At 40.3% G+C, this 16,616-nt stretch overlaps 1 protein-coding gene across 1 annotated transcript in view; it reads left to right on the forward strand.

The window, feature by feature from the left end:
* The window catches only part of LOC137172573 (scavenger receptor cysteine-rich type 1 protein M130-like), a 40,113-nt gene extending 24,333 nt beyond the window's left edge, over positions 1–15,780 (forward strand). The window contains exon 6 of the mRNA XM_067577084.1: positions 15,440–15,780. Coding sequence (XP_067433185.1) covers positions 15,440–15,780 — 341 coding nt within the window. The remainder of the gene's footprint in view (positions 1–15,439) is intronic.
* Positions 15,781–16,616: the final 836 nt, after the last annotated feature.

Consider the following 16,616-nt stretch of genomic DNA (forward strand, 5'->3'; position numbering starts at 1 on the left):
TTATAACTCATAGTAATTATGATTCAGCTTGTAAAACAATCTTTTATCCAGACACTGATTTCCATGGTGAAGACATACTGTACATTCCTTCTGTGTAGGTCCGTGTTGGATCAGTTAGCAGGACAGATGTTCGGACTGAACAGACTCTGTGAAGCACACCGCATTTCTGAACAAAACATTCTAGCTAGGAGGGATGCACAACTTTGTCATGTTGGTTCATCCACAGCATCAACTTTCTACAGTTGTTCTGTAGAAAGAGGAATTGTCTTCTTGTTGGAGCTCAAGACATTTTCTTGTCCTTTCTTCCTTTCTAACTCATTTTTGTTCATTAACTAGTATGTAAACTAATAAAAGCCCTCACCTTCTCCTTCCTACTCTGCTTTTATATGTCACCAGACTAGATGTCAGCGTTAAAAATGGAGGAATCACAACGTTAAACTGTATTAAAAACTCACTTGACTTCTGTGTGACAATATTTAGCTCGCTTTAAACAGTGCAGGTGGTGACTGACTGACACGTTTTTACTGTAGGTTTATGCGCTCACTGCTGAACGTTCAGTACCATCAACCTTCATACTAGACTCGACTCAACCTGATTGGACTCAGCTGTTGCTGATACTGATATCAGCTCTCATATATAATCACTGCCCTCAATACTTCCTGTACATGCTGAACTTCTGCCCGTATGCCGAAGAATACCGAAGAGACACTCGGGGGCTTCAGGCTTCACCAGATTGGTTCATGAGTCATATCGTGGAAATTGTCTGAAACACAAAACACACATATGAAATAATATACAAAATTCTGCTGGGTTGAAGATTAAAAAATATTGTACAATAAGAAGACAGAACACACAAAGATTTACATCAGTTCATCTCAGCGAGAAAAAAGCAAACCCCATTATATTATAGTTGGAGAAGGAACAAAGAAATTATCTTTGATTGGTCAAATCGTACAAACTTCAGTTATGTATGTATGTTAACTAAGAGCCACATCACCTAAAGACACAAATCAGGGAAGATATGTGGCCTTTGACCCCTTAATATGTCCTGTTTACTCCAAGACACAGAGTTTTACCTTCTTGGGGATGAAACAGGATAGAGAAGGCCAGTGGTCCCCTCAGCAATAACAAAAGAACATGTTTGTCCAAAAGGTCGCAGAGAACATGTATTGATCTCACTTCACATTTGTATTTTAAAATGATAAGCCAATCCTTTGGTCTTTCATTACTTTTACTGTCAGACAGTAGACTCAGGGGTTATTAACCTGTTAGCCTGTTAGTCCTACTGGAATGGTCCTTTAAGTCCTTTGCTCCCTCTATGCATATGCAAATTAGCACAGGAATGAGTGTGCATGAGACATGTGATGTGATAATAACAATAATAATACTAATAAACCAATGCATCTGATCAAGAACACTCAGTGCAAATTATCATTCTCATACTCATTATTATCATTGCTATTCTCATTATCATTTCAAAACAAAAGCTGGATCAGTGTGTCAGTTTTACACATTTCTGTGTTTTCTGCAGGTCTGGTTCAGTACAGTGACGACCCAAATACGGAGTGGCAGCTGAACACCCACCAGACCAAAAAATCCCTGCTGAAGGCCATAGCCACGCTGGAACACAGAGGAGGAGGAACCTACACAGGTGATTTAACAGCACACTGTCTGATCCACACCAGCTTTACACTGTGAGGGACTGAGGCAGAGACTCTGATTAGATCCAAATATATTTACTTTCTGTATTTAGGTCTGTCAGCGGTGGAAAGTGAATATATAAGTATTTATAGTATAGAATATATTGTATGTATGGAGCAATTTGTGAATGAAATTCACTCTCTTGATCAAGAAAACTGTATCTGCTAACAAATAACATTTTCAGAACAGAGACTTCAGATAAAGTTAATAAAAAGCATTGTGACTCATACTGATTCCAGAAACGGTAGAGTTACAGTAGAAATTAGATGAGCAATGATGGTAATTTGTATTATTGTTACTATCATAATATTAATAATTGTGATACTATTATGATTCTTAATATTGTGATATTACATTTTTGTATGGTATCATGCTATAATATTATAAAGCAAAGATTGCTGAATTCATTATAGTGATAGTGATTATAATAATTATATTGACACAATCACAACATTCAAAATCATAATGATTTGAGTGTCTCACAATAGAATTTGAAGCTCTGTGATTGGATGTTTCCAACTGAAATGCACCTTGGGAGTCATAGTAAACTTTCTCTCTCAGTTTTTATGTCTACACGCTTCTAGATTTGACTTTTTATCAAAGAAACAGATATTTTTAACAAGGTTGTGGAAGTGCTCCAACTGTCAGTCACCTAACAGTCATTGCAACAGTCAGCTTTTCAACTCTGCACCTTTTAAAGCTTCTTTATTACTGTCATACAGGAAAAGCTCTGAACCACATCCTCCATAACAACTTTAAACCCAATGTGGGAATGCGTGCAGACTGCCACAAAATTGCTATCCTGATTACTGATGGAGCGTCTCACGACGATGTATCCCCTGCCTCGCAGCCCCTGAAAGACACCGGCATTGACGTCTACGCTATTGGTATAGTGGCCGTTTTACTATGTTCCAAGTTTCAGGCCACTTAATCTGTAAAGTATCTGAGTCTTGACTTGCATTCCACTGAATTAAATCCACTTTTCTTGTGGAAACCAAATGTACTCACAAGTCCACAGGATGCAGGGAAAATACTGAATGAAAATTTATTTGAACCTGCATTAAGCCTGATCCATTACTGACTGATGTTGTATTCCAAACTTTAACACACATTATTACCAGCTATCACATGTATACATGGTATACATATTATGCACGGTCAAAAACTTGGTTCAATCTGAATTTATTTGCTGATTCCTCTACAGCACCAGTCAAAGGTTTGGATACACTTTCTCATTCAAGTAAGTAGGAAGGTGTGTCCAAACGTTTGACTGGTGCTGTACATCTTATCGCATTTTTTTCTTTGGGGGGAGGGGGTGGAATGTGCTTTAAAAACGACCTTAAATTTTGCATTTTCCACTGTCTAAAATAATAAAAATATGTGTTCCTGCAGTCCAGCACCCAAGAACAGAATAATAGCAGTTTTATACATAAGCTTAGCAAAGTCCACCCATAATACTCTTCAAAATGTACTTAAACTGTACATAAGCTTTACATCAACAGTAGCATGAATGTAAATACTGTTGGCATGTAATTACAACAGAAATTATTTACAAAATACCAATATGTGCCTCAGTGGTTCTTACAACTGGTGATTGACTTTGTTAGTTTGAATAGCAAGGAAGCAGCACAGCCTCAGAAAGGTTTGTAAAGTGAAGATAAACTTTGAAATAATCTGCAACTATGAAACTACATTACTTTACCACAAAAGTATAAGTGACATTAATATGAATTTAACATGATATTTCATGTTTGTCACAATGAAAATGTTAGCGAGAAAGACCTTAAAAATATATAATGACTACATTCGTTGTTAATATCAGTTAAGTTATTAAATCAAATTAAGCATGTTTCAAGACATTGAAAGTTACTTTTAATAGTGAGCTACAACAAACTAAAACCAGTGGCAACCCACAAAGTCAAGCTAAAAACACAAGGTATGCTTTGGCAGATGGTCAGCGATGTTGTAAAATATGATTTCTAGTTAATTGGATTTAAAATGCACAACCATCAGCATGCCCTGACAGTACATTTTAAAGAGCAGAGAGCAACATGAAACTACTTTTTTTAAAATTCTACCAACCAAATATTTTTCTTTGTTTTGGGTTTCATTTTTAAGGCCCAGTTTTAACAGTATTTTTTTCTTCCAGGTATAAACAATGCAGACAAGGCTGAGCTGAGGGACATCGCCTCTTATCCTGTTGAAAACCACGTGTACATGCTCAGTGACTTCTCATCCCTCCTGTACATCATTGACGACTTCACCAGCAACCTCTGTAACAGTATCAATGGCAGCTTAGGTAGGCAAAGAGTCCATCATAATCAAACAGCGATATGTGTTAGCACCACACTGATCTGCTGGTATCAGAATCAATCTTAAGACATCAAGTTTTAAAAGTTGTTAGGCATCACCTAAATATGGATTGTTGTTGTGTGACCACTGAGCCTAGTTTACATTATTAATTTTTAATTGACATTGTGGGTGCTGTTGTGTGTAGCTTTGTATTTTGTATGGTGTGTTCTGTTTTTTTTGTTTGTTTGTTTGATTGTTTTTGTTTGTTTGTTTGCTTTGTACTGTTTGTTGTTGTGCTGTTGTATGTTTTGATTGTGGGGGACCACGGATGCAAATTAGCTTCAAGCTAACTCCGGTGCAGTGCATCATTTATGTTTAAAACTGCACACTGTCCCAATCAATAAATCAAATCAAATCAAATCAAATGAAGCAGATATATCTCTGTGACCTTCCTACACCTCTCTGATCAGCTGAGTAACCACTCCTGTATGCTCAATGCAACCTGGGACCTTCAGGACTCCACTTTTTGAACTGAGGTGTTGAAGTAGGAGTTCTTCTGAGTTGTTGAGCAACAATACTTAAAGTTATCAGTATTGTTATAAGTTCACTGCTGAGGTCTGAGATCGCCTTGAGCTGTTAAATGTTGCTTGTGTTCTCCACCTTTGGAACACAAACACACAACACTCTCCACTGCTAGATTACCTTCCCCCTTCTCCAGATCACCTTGAGGATCTTCCACAGGCATTGCAGGAACCTCAGGCACGTCTTGTAGAGCTTGTAGGGCACTCCTCTAGGGCCTGGGGCTGAGCTTGTTCTAGCAGCCCCAGTGACATCCTTGATCTCCCTCAAGATTTGCTCCATAGTTTTAAACTAGATGGTGGATGTCTAGCTTTACTTGACAATGCACTTTAACAGTGTTTTCAGACAGCTGTGTAATTCAATCTGGCTGAAAGAAATTCTGGTTGGTTTTCCTCCGTGGTTCAATCCGTTTGAGCAGACCTGAACACAGCAAAAGTCCTCAGACCAAAATAACTGCACAGAGACCCTTTAGAGGAAGTGGTCTTAGTGTGTTTGTGGTGGAAACGTGATGTGGCCTCCATCTGACAACTACAAGGCTTCAAGTTTGAGCTAAATGGCTCCTGTAGCCAGGAGCGCTTTGCATGCTGGGATGTTGATGAGTGAAATCAACAAGGTCCGACCTGAACTAACAAACAAGTACATTGTCTTCTTGGTATTTGGGCAGATCGGAGCTTCTTCAGGACCTTCTTCCTGTGTTTACGTTCTAACTCTCGCCCCAGACACATCTGACCAATGAGAAGAGAGAACATTCTCACCTGGCTTTTAACGATGATTTTTGGTTCGCTTAGATTTCTTTCTGTGTGTAAAGAAACAGAACAAATTTTACAAACTCATCCATTGATTCAGACCAGAACAAAAACCTTTTCTTAAGATGTCTAGCTTGCTGTCTGTCTCTTCTAGAGCCTCCAGATGTCCAGAAACAGCTCTGTGTTTGTTCAGTTCACAGCTCTGCTCCAATCTAAATGTGAAATTTCTGATTTTCTCTTCAGGACTCCTGGCTGAAGGTAAACACCAATCAACAGGTAAAAAGAGAGAAAGAGAGAATAGGCGCCTCCTTTGGAGGTGTTCAGGCTCATCCAACTGGTAGGAAACTTCAGTGCAGAACACGCTGGAGGGATTATATGTATCTCATCTGGTCTGGGAACACCTCTGGATCCCCCAGGAGGACCAGCACCTAGATAAGCAGCTGAGAATGGATGAAGTTTGGTTCATGTCCAAATAGTCTCAAAACTAATGACACAGCTGTACTTTTTGTTTGGTGTTAATTGTTAAATGTCAGTGTGCTGACATGCTGAACTAAGATGGTTAACATGGTAAACACTATACATGCTAAATGTCAGCATGTTAGCATTTAGCTCAAAACACCACTGTGTACAGTCTCACAGTGCTGTTAGCATGACTGTAGACTTTCAGGATGTGTCCGAAATCCCTCCCTGGTTCACTCATTCACTACTCACTAATACACACAGTTTATTCAATAGTGAGCAGAAATTACAGATTTTAGACACTCACTAATCATCATTTTTACATCATCACTGTCTGCTGTGGAGTCGCACACTGTTAATTTTTGTGTTTATAAAATGCAATGCATGGCATTGGAGGATTGGCAAGATGGCACCAGTGTGTCAGGCGGGCCGTCAGCTGCTCCAACTGTTGTGTGTGTTTCTGCTGCTTTTAACACTTGTTGCACATTTCGTCAACACTCTACTGGTGTATGATCGGCAAACGCTGCTTGATCTGAGAATCACTGCCAACGAGTGCCTGACGAGTGCTGCTATTTTAATTCTCCTCGGACGTCTGGCCGAGGAGGAGGAATTGTGACTGTTTTTTAAGAGTGACTTTAAATGCAAACAGATATCGCTGTCATCCTCCTTCACCAGCTTTGAACTGAGTCTGTTTGAGCTGGGGCATTCTCACACGGTGTTGTGTGCTGTGGTTTATCGGCCTCCGAAATACAACAGAGACTTTTTTTATCAGATTTTTCTGTGTTCTTGGCTGATAAGTATGACTAGGTCCTTATCGTTGGAGATTGTAATATTCATGTGTGTTGCCCTGAAAATCCTTTGGTGCAGGACTTTTTAAACATCATTGACTCTTTTAATCTTGTGCAGTCTGTACTTGGGCCTACACATGAACGTGGTCACACACTTAATCTTGTTTTATCTCATGGTTTGCCTGTTTTTAACCTGGAGATATGTGACGCTTTTTTCTCTGATCAAATGCCTGTACTGTTTGAAGATGCTGTTTGCTGTCAAACAGTTAAACCTCGCGCTGCTGCTCGCACAAGTTGAGTTATCAACCCTTCCACTGCTGCTCACTTCTCAGATGCCTTCAGTCAGAACTGCGTCATGCCTGAATCTGTGTATGAGGATACAGAGGCTCTTAACTCATGGTTTCTCGACACCTGTCAAACTGCCATAGACATTGCGGCTCCATTGAAGACCAAACAGCATAAAACTAAATCGGAGGCGGAGCCCTGGCTGAAGGAAACAACCCGTGCTGCCAGGCAGGATTGTCAAAGAGCTGAGCAAAAGTGGAAAAAGAACAAATTGCAAGTGTCTTTTCAAATGTTGAGGGATTACTGGCGTCGTTACCAATCCACTGTGAAAGAGGCTAAAAGAGGCTTTTCTGATATTGTCCTGTTAAACTGCCACAAACCTCGTGTGTTGTTTAAAGTGATCAACTCTGCTCTGAATGCACCACAGACTGTTGGAATTGAGGCCTCCCTGGCTGTGTGTGAAAAATTTCTTCACTTCTTCACTGATAAAGTCACTTCTACCAGAGCACTTATTTCACCTCCTGCCATTGACCCTTCAGTGTCTGTCCCCTGCTCTGCTGGGTTGGACACATTTGAGCCTGTAACCCTGCCCTTTGTTCAGGAGATTGTTGGTCATTTGAAGCCCTCAGGTTCTCCAGATGAAACTGTCCCTCCCCGACTTTTTAAGGAGGCTTTCCAGACTGTTGGACCATCTTTTCTCACAGTTATTAATGGCAGTCTGTCCTCTGGAGTGGTTCCTGTTCATTTTAAACATGCTGTTGTGCAACCTTTGTTAAAAAAAACCTGGGCTGGATCCTACTGTTTTGGGAAATTTCAGGCCTATCTCTAAATTGCCTTTCCTTTCTAAAATCTTAGAAAAGGTTGTCTATTCTCAGCTCATGGACTTTTTAAATGAACAAAATATTCTTGAGATTTTCCAATCTGGTTTTAAAACATTGCACAGCACCGAATCAGCGCTTTTAAGAGTTTTTAATGACTACTGACTCTGGTCACTGTGTTGTCCTTGTACTTTTAGATTTGACTGCAGCTTTTGATACAGTGAACCATTAAATCCTGATTGCTCGGTTGGAGCAGTGGGTGGGCATCAGTGGCACAGCACTTGAATGGTTCAGGTCCTACCTGTCACATCGAACCTTCTGTGTCAGCCTTGATGACTCTGTGTCCTCCACTGCTCCCCCCTCATGTGGGGTACCACAGGGCTCTGTGCTTAGCCCTCTTTTATTTTCCTTCTATCTACTCCCACTTGGTTCAATTCTCAGGAAACATGGCATTTCTGCTATGCTATTGCTATGCAGATGACAGTCATATCTGTGTCCCCCTAAGTCAGACTCCTACAGTGGTAAGCCATTGCATGAGTGTTTACATGACATTAAAGCCTGGATGTCTCTAAACTTCCTAAATTTTAATGAAAAAAAGACAGAATTCATGGTCTTTGGTGGCACTTCTGTGACCCCCCTGGTTGATCTGGGTTCTTTGGCACAGTATCACAAGCCAACTGTGCACAAACTGGGGGTAAAAGTGGACACAGACCTTACATTTGACAGCCAGATTAAAGCTGTGGTGAAGTCAAGCTTTTTCCAGTTGAGGCAGCTGGCAAAAATTAAACCAGTCCTTCAGAGACAGCACTTTGAGACAGTAATCCACACCTTTGTGACCACTCGGCTGGATTTCTGCAATGCAGTTTATATGGGGGTTAGTGCGTCCTCCATTGCTCGTCTTCAACTGGTGCAAAATGCTGCTGCACGTCTTTTAACTGGCACAAGCAAGTATGAGCACATTTCACCTATTTTAGCTTCACTCCACTGGCTGCCCGTCCATTTTAGGATTCATTTTAAAATTATTTTATTTGCTTATAAAGCCTTGAATGGCCTAGCCCCACCTTACCTCTCTGAGCTGCTGCACCTCTACACTCCCAGCCGCTCTCTCAGGTCAGCTGACCAGCTGCTCCTGACAGTGCCTAAAGTGAGGCTTAAGCTCAGAGGTGAATGAGCATTTGCTGTTGCAGCTCCAAAACTGTGGAATGATTTGCCGCTGCACATTAGACATTAGGCCTCCTCACTGTCTCATTTTAAATCTCTTCTTAAAACCTACCTCTTCTCTCTGGCTTTTGACACCATGTAGCGTGTTGCACCTTGCCTGAGCAGTGCACTTTATTTATTTCATTTTATTTATTTTATTTGCTTTTATCCTATTTTATTTGATTTTATCTTATTTTATTACTTTTATCCTATTGTGTCCTTCATCGTTTTATTGTGTTCTGTTGTGATATTTATTGTGTATTTTATCTTGCTGTGCAGCACTTTGGAAACCTTGTGTTTGTTAAAATCGTGCTATATAAATAAAATGGATTGGATTAGACATTGTGGGATTGTTTGCAGGAAGTAGTGTTCACAACATGAACATTACTTTTTTGTTCCTTTGTGGATCATTTGAGGCTCTACATATTGGACAAATTTACACACAACATTCAGACACTAAAATGGAGGAGGTTTAATAGAGTGCATTTGTAGTAAATAGGGAGTGATTTCAGACACAGCCTTAGTCTTGCTTCAATATTTGGTCTCTTGTGTATTGTATCCCACAGTCCTCTGTTTTCCTCCAGGTTCTCAGTGTGAAAGCACAGCCAAGGCTGACATCGTGCTGTTGGTTGACAGATCTGGGAGCATCAGCTCTGAAGACTATGGAAAGATTAGGTCCTTTCTATTTCAAATAATCAGCAACTTCAACATCGGCCCTGACAAAGTCCAGATCGGTAATATTTTTACTGCTACAACTATTAACACTACTGTTCCTGGTACTATTACTACTACTGCTTGTGTATAAAGTACTTAAAATACTAAAATCTTTACACCACAATGTGAAAATATTCAAATACAGGTGCAGGTCCCATATTCAAAATTAGCAAAAAAAAAACGGTAAAATGGGACATGATAACCAGAGTAGTCAAGGTTATGGCTGATGTGAGGATAAAAGGACCATACCAGTGGTTTTACATGTTTAAGCTAAAAAACTGCTGTCTGCATACAGCCTCCATTACTGCCAGTTATTTCCCAAAACATGCAGACATATTTTAGCTTTTGTATTAATTTGCAGAATTCTCAAATTGTTCAAAATGAAATGTTCAGGTGATACACCTACTTTAAAATTCAGTGCTTCATCCACTGAAACACACATTTATAACTCATAGTAATTATGATTCAGCTTGTAAAACAATCTTTTATCCAGACACTGATTTCCATGGTGGAGATATACTGTACATTCCTTCTGTGTAGGTCCGTGTCGGATCAGTTAGCAGGACAGATGTTCTGACTGAACAGACTCTGTGAAGCACACCGCATTTCTGAACAAAACATTCTAGCTAGGAGGGATGCACAACTTTGTCATGTTGGTTCATCCACAGCATCAACTTTCTACAGTCGTTCTGTAGAAAGAGGAATTGTCTTCTTGTTGGAGCTCAAGACATTTTCTTGTCCTTTCTTCTTTTCTAACTACTTTTTGTTTATTAACTAGTATGTAAACTAATAAAAGCCCTCACCTTCTCCTTCCTACTCTGCTTTTATATGTCACCAGACTAGATGTCAGCGTTAAAAAAGGGGGGAATTACAACGTTAAACTGTATTAAAAACTCACTTGACTTCTGTGTGACAACATTTAGCTCGCTTTAAACAGTGCAGGTGGTGACTGACTGACACGTTTTTACTGTAGGTTTATGCGTTCGCTGCTGAACGTTCAGTACCATCAACCTTCATACTAGACTCGACTCAACCTGATTGGACTCAGCTGTTGCTGATATTGATATCAGCTCTCATACATAATCGCTGCCCTCAATACTTCCTGTACATGCTGAACTGCTGCCCATATGCCGAAGAATACCAAAGAGACACTCGGGGGCTTCAGGCCTCACCAGATTCGTTCATATACCAGAGTCAGACAGTAGACTCAGGGGTTATTAGCCTGTTAGCCTGTTAGTTGTACTGGACTGGACTGCTGGAATGGTCCTTTAAGCCCTTTGGTCCTTCTTTGCATATGCAGATTTGTTCAGGCATGAGTGTGTGTGAGACATGTGATGTGTGGATGCGTGTTGGAGCTAAAGATGCTAACAAGATAATAACAATAATAATCGTAGTAAACCAATGCATCTGTTCAAGAACACACAATGTAAATTATTATTCTCATACTCATTATTATCATTGCTATTCTCATTATCATTTAAAAACAAAAGCTTGGTCAGTGTGTCAGTTTTACACATTTCTGTGGGTTTTCTGCAGGTCTGGTTCAGTACAGTGACGACCCAATGACCGAGTGGCATCTGAACACCCACCAGACCAAACAATCCCTGATGAGGGCCATAGCCTACCTGCGACAGCCAGGAGGAGGCACCAACACAGGTGATTTAACAACACGCTGTCTGATTGTAAAAATAATTATAATTGTAATATGATAATAATAATTGTAATATTATTATGATTATTAATATTGAGATATTATATTATTATATAGTATCATGCTATAATATTATGAATCAAAGATTGCTGCTGCTGTTATAGTGATAGTGATTATAATAATTATATTAACACAATAACAACATTCAAAATCATCATGATTTGAGCGTCTCACAATAGAATTTGAAGCTCTGTGATTGGATGTTTCCAACTGAAATGCACCTTGGGAGTCGTAGTTAACTTTCTCTTTCAGTTTTTATGTCTACAGGCTTCTAGCTTTGACTTTTTATCAAAGAAACAGATGTTTTTAACAAGGTTGTGGAAGTGCTCCAACTATCAGTCACCTAACAGTCATTGCAACAGTCAGCTTTTCAACTCTGCACCTTTTAAATCCTCTTTATTACTGTCATACAGGAAAAGCTCTGAACTACATCCTCCATAATGACTTTAAACCCAAAATGGGAATGCGTGCAGACTCCCACAAAATTGCTATCCTGATTACTGATGGAGCGTCTCAGGACGATGTATCCCTCGCCTCGCAGCACCTGAAAGACACCGGCATTGAGGTCTACGCTATTGGTATAGTGGCCGTTTTACTGTGTTCCAAGTTTCAGGCCACTTAATCTGTAAAGTATCTAAGTTTTGATTTGCATTCCACTGAATTAAATCCACTTTTCTTGTGGAAACCAAATGTACTCACAAGTCCACAGGATGCAGGGAAAATACTGAATGAAATGACATTGCATTGAGCCTGGTTCATTAATGACTTGATGTTGTATCCCAAACTTTAACACACGTTATTAGCAGCTATCACATGTACACATGGTATACATGTTATGGACAGTCAAAAACTGGAACATGTGCTTTTAAAAACTACCTTACATTTAGCATTTTCCTCTGTCAAAAATAATAAAAATATATTTCCCTGCATTCAAGCACCCAAGAACAGAATAATAGCAATTATATACTTAAGCTTAGCAAAGTCCACCCATAATACTCTTCAAAATATACTTAAACTGTACATAAGCTATACATAAACAGTTTAATGAACTTAAATAATGTTAGCATGTAATTACAACAGAAACTATTTATTAAACTCCATTATATGCCTTAGTGATTCTTACAATTGGTGATTTGTTAGTTTGAACAGCAAAGAAGCAGCACAGCTTCAGAAAAGTTTGTAAATTAAAGATAAACTCTGAAATATTCTGCAACAATATTATGAAACTACATTATTTTACCACAAAAGAATGAAGTGAAATTAATATGAATTGAACATATTTCATGTTTGTGAAAATAAAAATGTTAGCTTGAAAAACCCTTCAAATATATAATGACTACATTTGTTGTTAATGTCTTACGTAATTAAATGAAATTAAGCATGTTTCAAGACATTGAAAGTTACTTTTAATAGTGAGCTACAATAAACTAAAATCAATGGCAACCCACGAGGAAGAAAGTCAAGCTAAAAACACATGGTATGCTTTGGTAGATGGTCAGTAATGTTGTAAAATATGATTTCTATTTAATGAGATTTAAAATGCACAACCATCAGCATGTCCTATCAGTTCAGTTTCAGGAGCAGAAAGCAACAGGAAATACTTTTTTATTTTATCAACCTAACAGTTTCTTTGTTGTGGGTCTCATTTTTTAAGGCCCAGTCTTAACAGTATTTCTTTCTTCCAGGTGTAACGGATGCAGAGAAGGATGAGCTAAAGGCCATCGCCTCTTATCCTGTTGAAAACCACGTGTACATGCTCAGTAACTTCTCATCCCTCCTGAACATCATTGACGACTTCACCAGCAACCTCTGTAACAGTATCAATGGCAGCTTAGGTAGGCAAAGAGTCCATCATAATCAAACAGCGATATGTGTTAGCACCACACTGATCTGCTGGTATCAGAATCAATCTTAAGACATCAAGTTTTAAAAGTTTTTAGGCATCACCTAAATATGAATTGTTACAGTTAGATATCAAGTTGTCTTATAGCAGGGAAATACGATTTATTGGTCTATAGCATAAGTAAATATGCCTTAAACTGGGATCTCACTTCAGGTATTGATGGAGGAAAGGTACAAGATGTCTTGATACTTCACAAAGTGTAGTTTGTGAGTGTTGTTGTCAGTCTGTTGGGACTGCAGCATTCAATGTGCCCTGTTCACCTCTGAGGTATACTGGAAGGATTTCTGTCCCAAAATTTCCAACAGCACTCTGTCCACAAATTCCCTCAGTCGCTGGCCTGTTTTGTTTGTTTTTCCTGTATGCTCAGTGCACCCTGGGACCCTCAGGACTCCACTTTCAGAACTGAGGTGTTGATGTAGGAGTTCATTCTGAGATGTTGAGGAACAATACTGAAAGTTATCAGTATCATTATAAGTGCACTGCTGAGGTCTGAGATCATCTTGAGCTGTTAAATGTTGCTTGTGTTTCCACCTTTGGAACCCAAAGACTCAGCATTTCCCACTGCTAGATGTTGTGGATATTTTTGAGCGATGGCCAACACTTCAGTGGAGAGAAGCACAAACGAACCTTTGATGTCTTATTGCTGAGAATGTTTATTGAAGTTACTTGATCAAGGAGAACTGTAAACAGCGAACATCCAAGTTGGTGTAACTCGGATGCTGTCTCTTCCCACTCTGCCCTCTGAGAGTGTTAGTATTTAACCCAAGCAGATTGGCCTACGAAATGAAAAATCAGTCTAATCGGTTCATTAGTTTCTATTTGGCTACACATTCCACCTATTTTTGTTGTCTAAAAGGGTCCTCTCTGGCCTTGGCCTATCATGGCAGTGCTGATATACTCTTTATCAGAGAGGTTTCTGCTTTCACCAAAACATCACAGACAACTGACGTCTTGAGGAGAGATTAAGAATTACAGCATGACCTCAAGGCATCGTCTTGACCCAATGTCACTCCAACCTGTAACCCCTAAAGATGGAAAACTCCATAACACTAGACTACCTTAGACCTTCTCCAGATCAACTTGAGGATCTTCCACAGTCATCACAGGAGACTGGGGCACATCTTGTAGAGCTTGTAAGGCACTCCTCTAGGGCCTGGGGCCAAGCTTGGTCTAGCAGCCTCAGTGACATCCTGGATCACTCTCAAGATTTGCTCCATAGTGTTATACTAGATGGTGAGTTCTAGTGGCGATATTATTTGTTCTCGCTCTCTTCATCAGGTTACATGAATGATCATACCTTATTAAATGTACTCTACCATCGCACAGACACAGCATTAAAAGTATAGCTCGGATATTCACACGACAAGAGAAAGCAGGAGTAATTTTGAGTTTAAATTTACTGTACGTATGAGGTTTTTAAGTGATTCACTTGAACTCTCCTGGACTGACCTCAGACCAGCAGTAACAACTACAGTTCACTGTTTGAGCTTTGGTCTGATAGCATTAGCTGCTACTGCTGAAAGCAATAATCTGACAGAGGTAAACAAAAAATGGGCAGAAGGTCAAGCATTGCGGTCTACCAGGGTGTCATTCCTCATGCCACCACAAGATGGTGCCAGACTAAAAAAAAATCTAATCCAACAAATAGCATCTTGCAATATTTTCTGTACATTTGTGTACTTGTGTAAGGGTATGAAGGTGCTCTCTCTCTCTCTCTCTCTCTCTCTCTCTCTCTCTCTCTCTCTATCAATAACTTTTTTGAAGTTGAAATAATCTTTATCAGCATGAATATTGCAGTTAATACTGATGAATTTAATGATCTTTCTCTCTCCAGACTCTGTCAGGCTGGTGAATGGGACTACTATGTGTTCAGGCAGACTGGAGGTTAAGTTTAACCAGTTTAACCAGTCGTGGTCCTCAGTGTGTGAAGCTGACTTTGACCAGCAGGATGCAGAGGTGGTCTGTAGGGAGCTCAGCTGTGGGGCTCCTTCAGTCCTCCAGGGGGCGCTCTATGGAGAAGTGGAGGCTCCAATGTGGACCAAAGAGTTCCAGTGTGGAGGCCATGAGTCTGCTCTCCTGGACTGTGGAAGATCAGACTCAGCTAGAAGCACCTGCTCATCTGGCAAAGCTGTTGGACTCACCTGCTCAGGTAGAAGAGGAGCTGCAGCTTTGATTTGGCTTCATTTCTGTTCGAATGAAACTCACTTTATTCTTTTACTGATGACTCTCTTGTTTCTGTTCAGAGCCTGTCAGGTTGGTGGGAGGAGCCAGTCGCTGTGCAGGTACACTGGAGGTGAAACGAACAAAGTGGAGACCAGTGCAGGACTCTGACTGGACCCTGAAGGAAGCAGCTGCAGCCTGTGGAGATTTGGACTGTGGCTCTGCTGTTTCAATAGGAAGGAGAAATAATTCCTTAGAGGAATCTGTATGGTGGATCAGATCTGACTGTGTTCAGTCTGGATATGCCCTGAGGGAATGTGCATCATCAAGTTCCTCTTCCTCCATCGTGGAGCTCCTCTGCTCAGGTAAGTCCGTCAGTGACATCATCTATGACAGTAATATTTTCCTTCCTCTGGCACAGTGATAGTCAGTGGTTTCCATTGGACTGAACTGTAAACTTATCCAGGACGACGGCATCCTAAAGGGTAGAGAAGTTATCTTGTTCCTGGAGGCTCATTGCTTCAAACCCCCATAAAATGCTGGTTCAGCCAATCATCTCTCTGTGTTTACAGACCTGCTGGTTCAGCCAATCATCTCTGTGTCTTCTACAATGAACGGGGTCTCCGGGGCCCAGCAGCAGGGGTTTCAAGTGCGTCGGGGCTCCGACTTCACAATCAGCTGCTCCGTCCAGCCTCAGTACCCAGGAGGCTCCTTCCAGCTCACCTTCACCTCCTCCAACACAACATACAACTACACCCAGCCAGCTGTCAATCACTCTGCTGACTTCCTGTTTCCTGCTGCAGACCCCGCCCACCAAGGAAGCTACAGCTGTGTTTATGAAGTCTTTGTTTTTTCTCATAACTTCTCCTCTGAGAGCCGTCTGCTGTCTCTCACTGTCACAGGTAAACTGAAGCAGAGTGTGAAGCTCAGTGGAACTGAGACGTCACACTGACTTTGTTTCCATGTTTGTAAAACATGATAAAAAGTCATCAGGCAGCAGGACCGACCCAGCGACCTACAGAGAGCTGAGGCAGAATCTGATGAAGGAACTGTAAACTGTTTCCTTCCCGGCTTCTTTAATGTTATTGAACCATAACAACTGTGTTGTAGTGAAAAGTAAAAGACAGCAAACGAGTCAGTGAAGCCACAATAATGGTAAGAAACTGGGTAGATACAGAAGAGTTAAGTCAAAGGAAACTTCACTTGTTTGAGATTCTTCGAGACATCTCACCTCTCATCCAAAAGTCTTCTTTGGGTCTG

Source organism: Thunnus thynnus, chromosome 20 (assembly GCF_963924715.1).
Source record: "Thunnus thynnus chromosome 20, fThuThy2.1, whole genome shotgun sequence".
In the NCBI taxonomy this organism is placed as follows: Eukaryota; Metazoa; Chordata; class Actinopteri; order Scombriformes; family Scombridae; genus Thunnus; species Thunnus thynnus.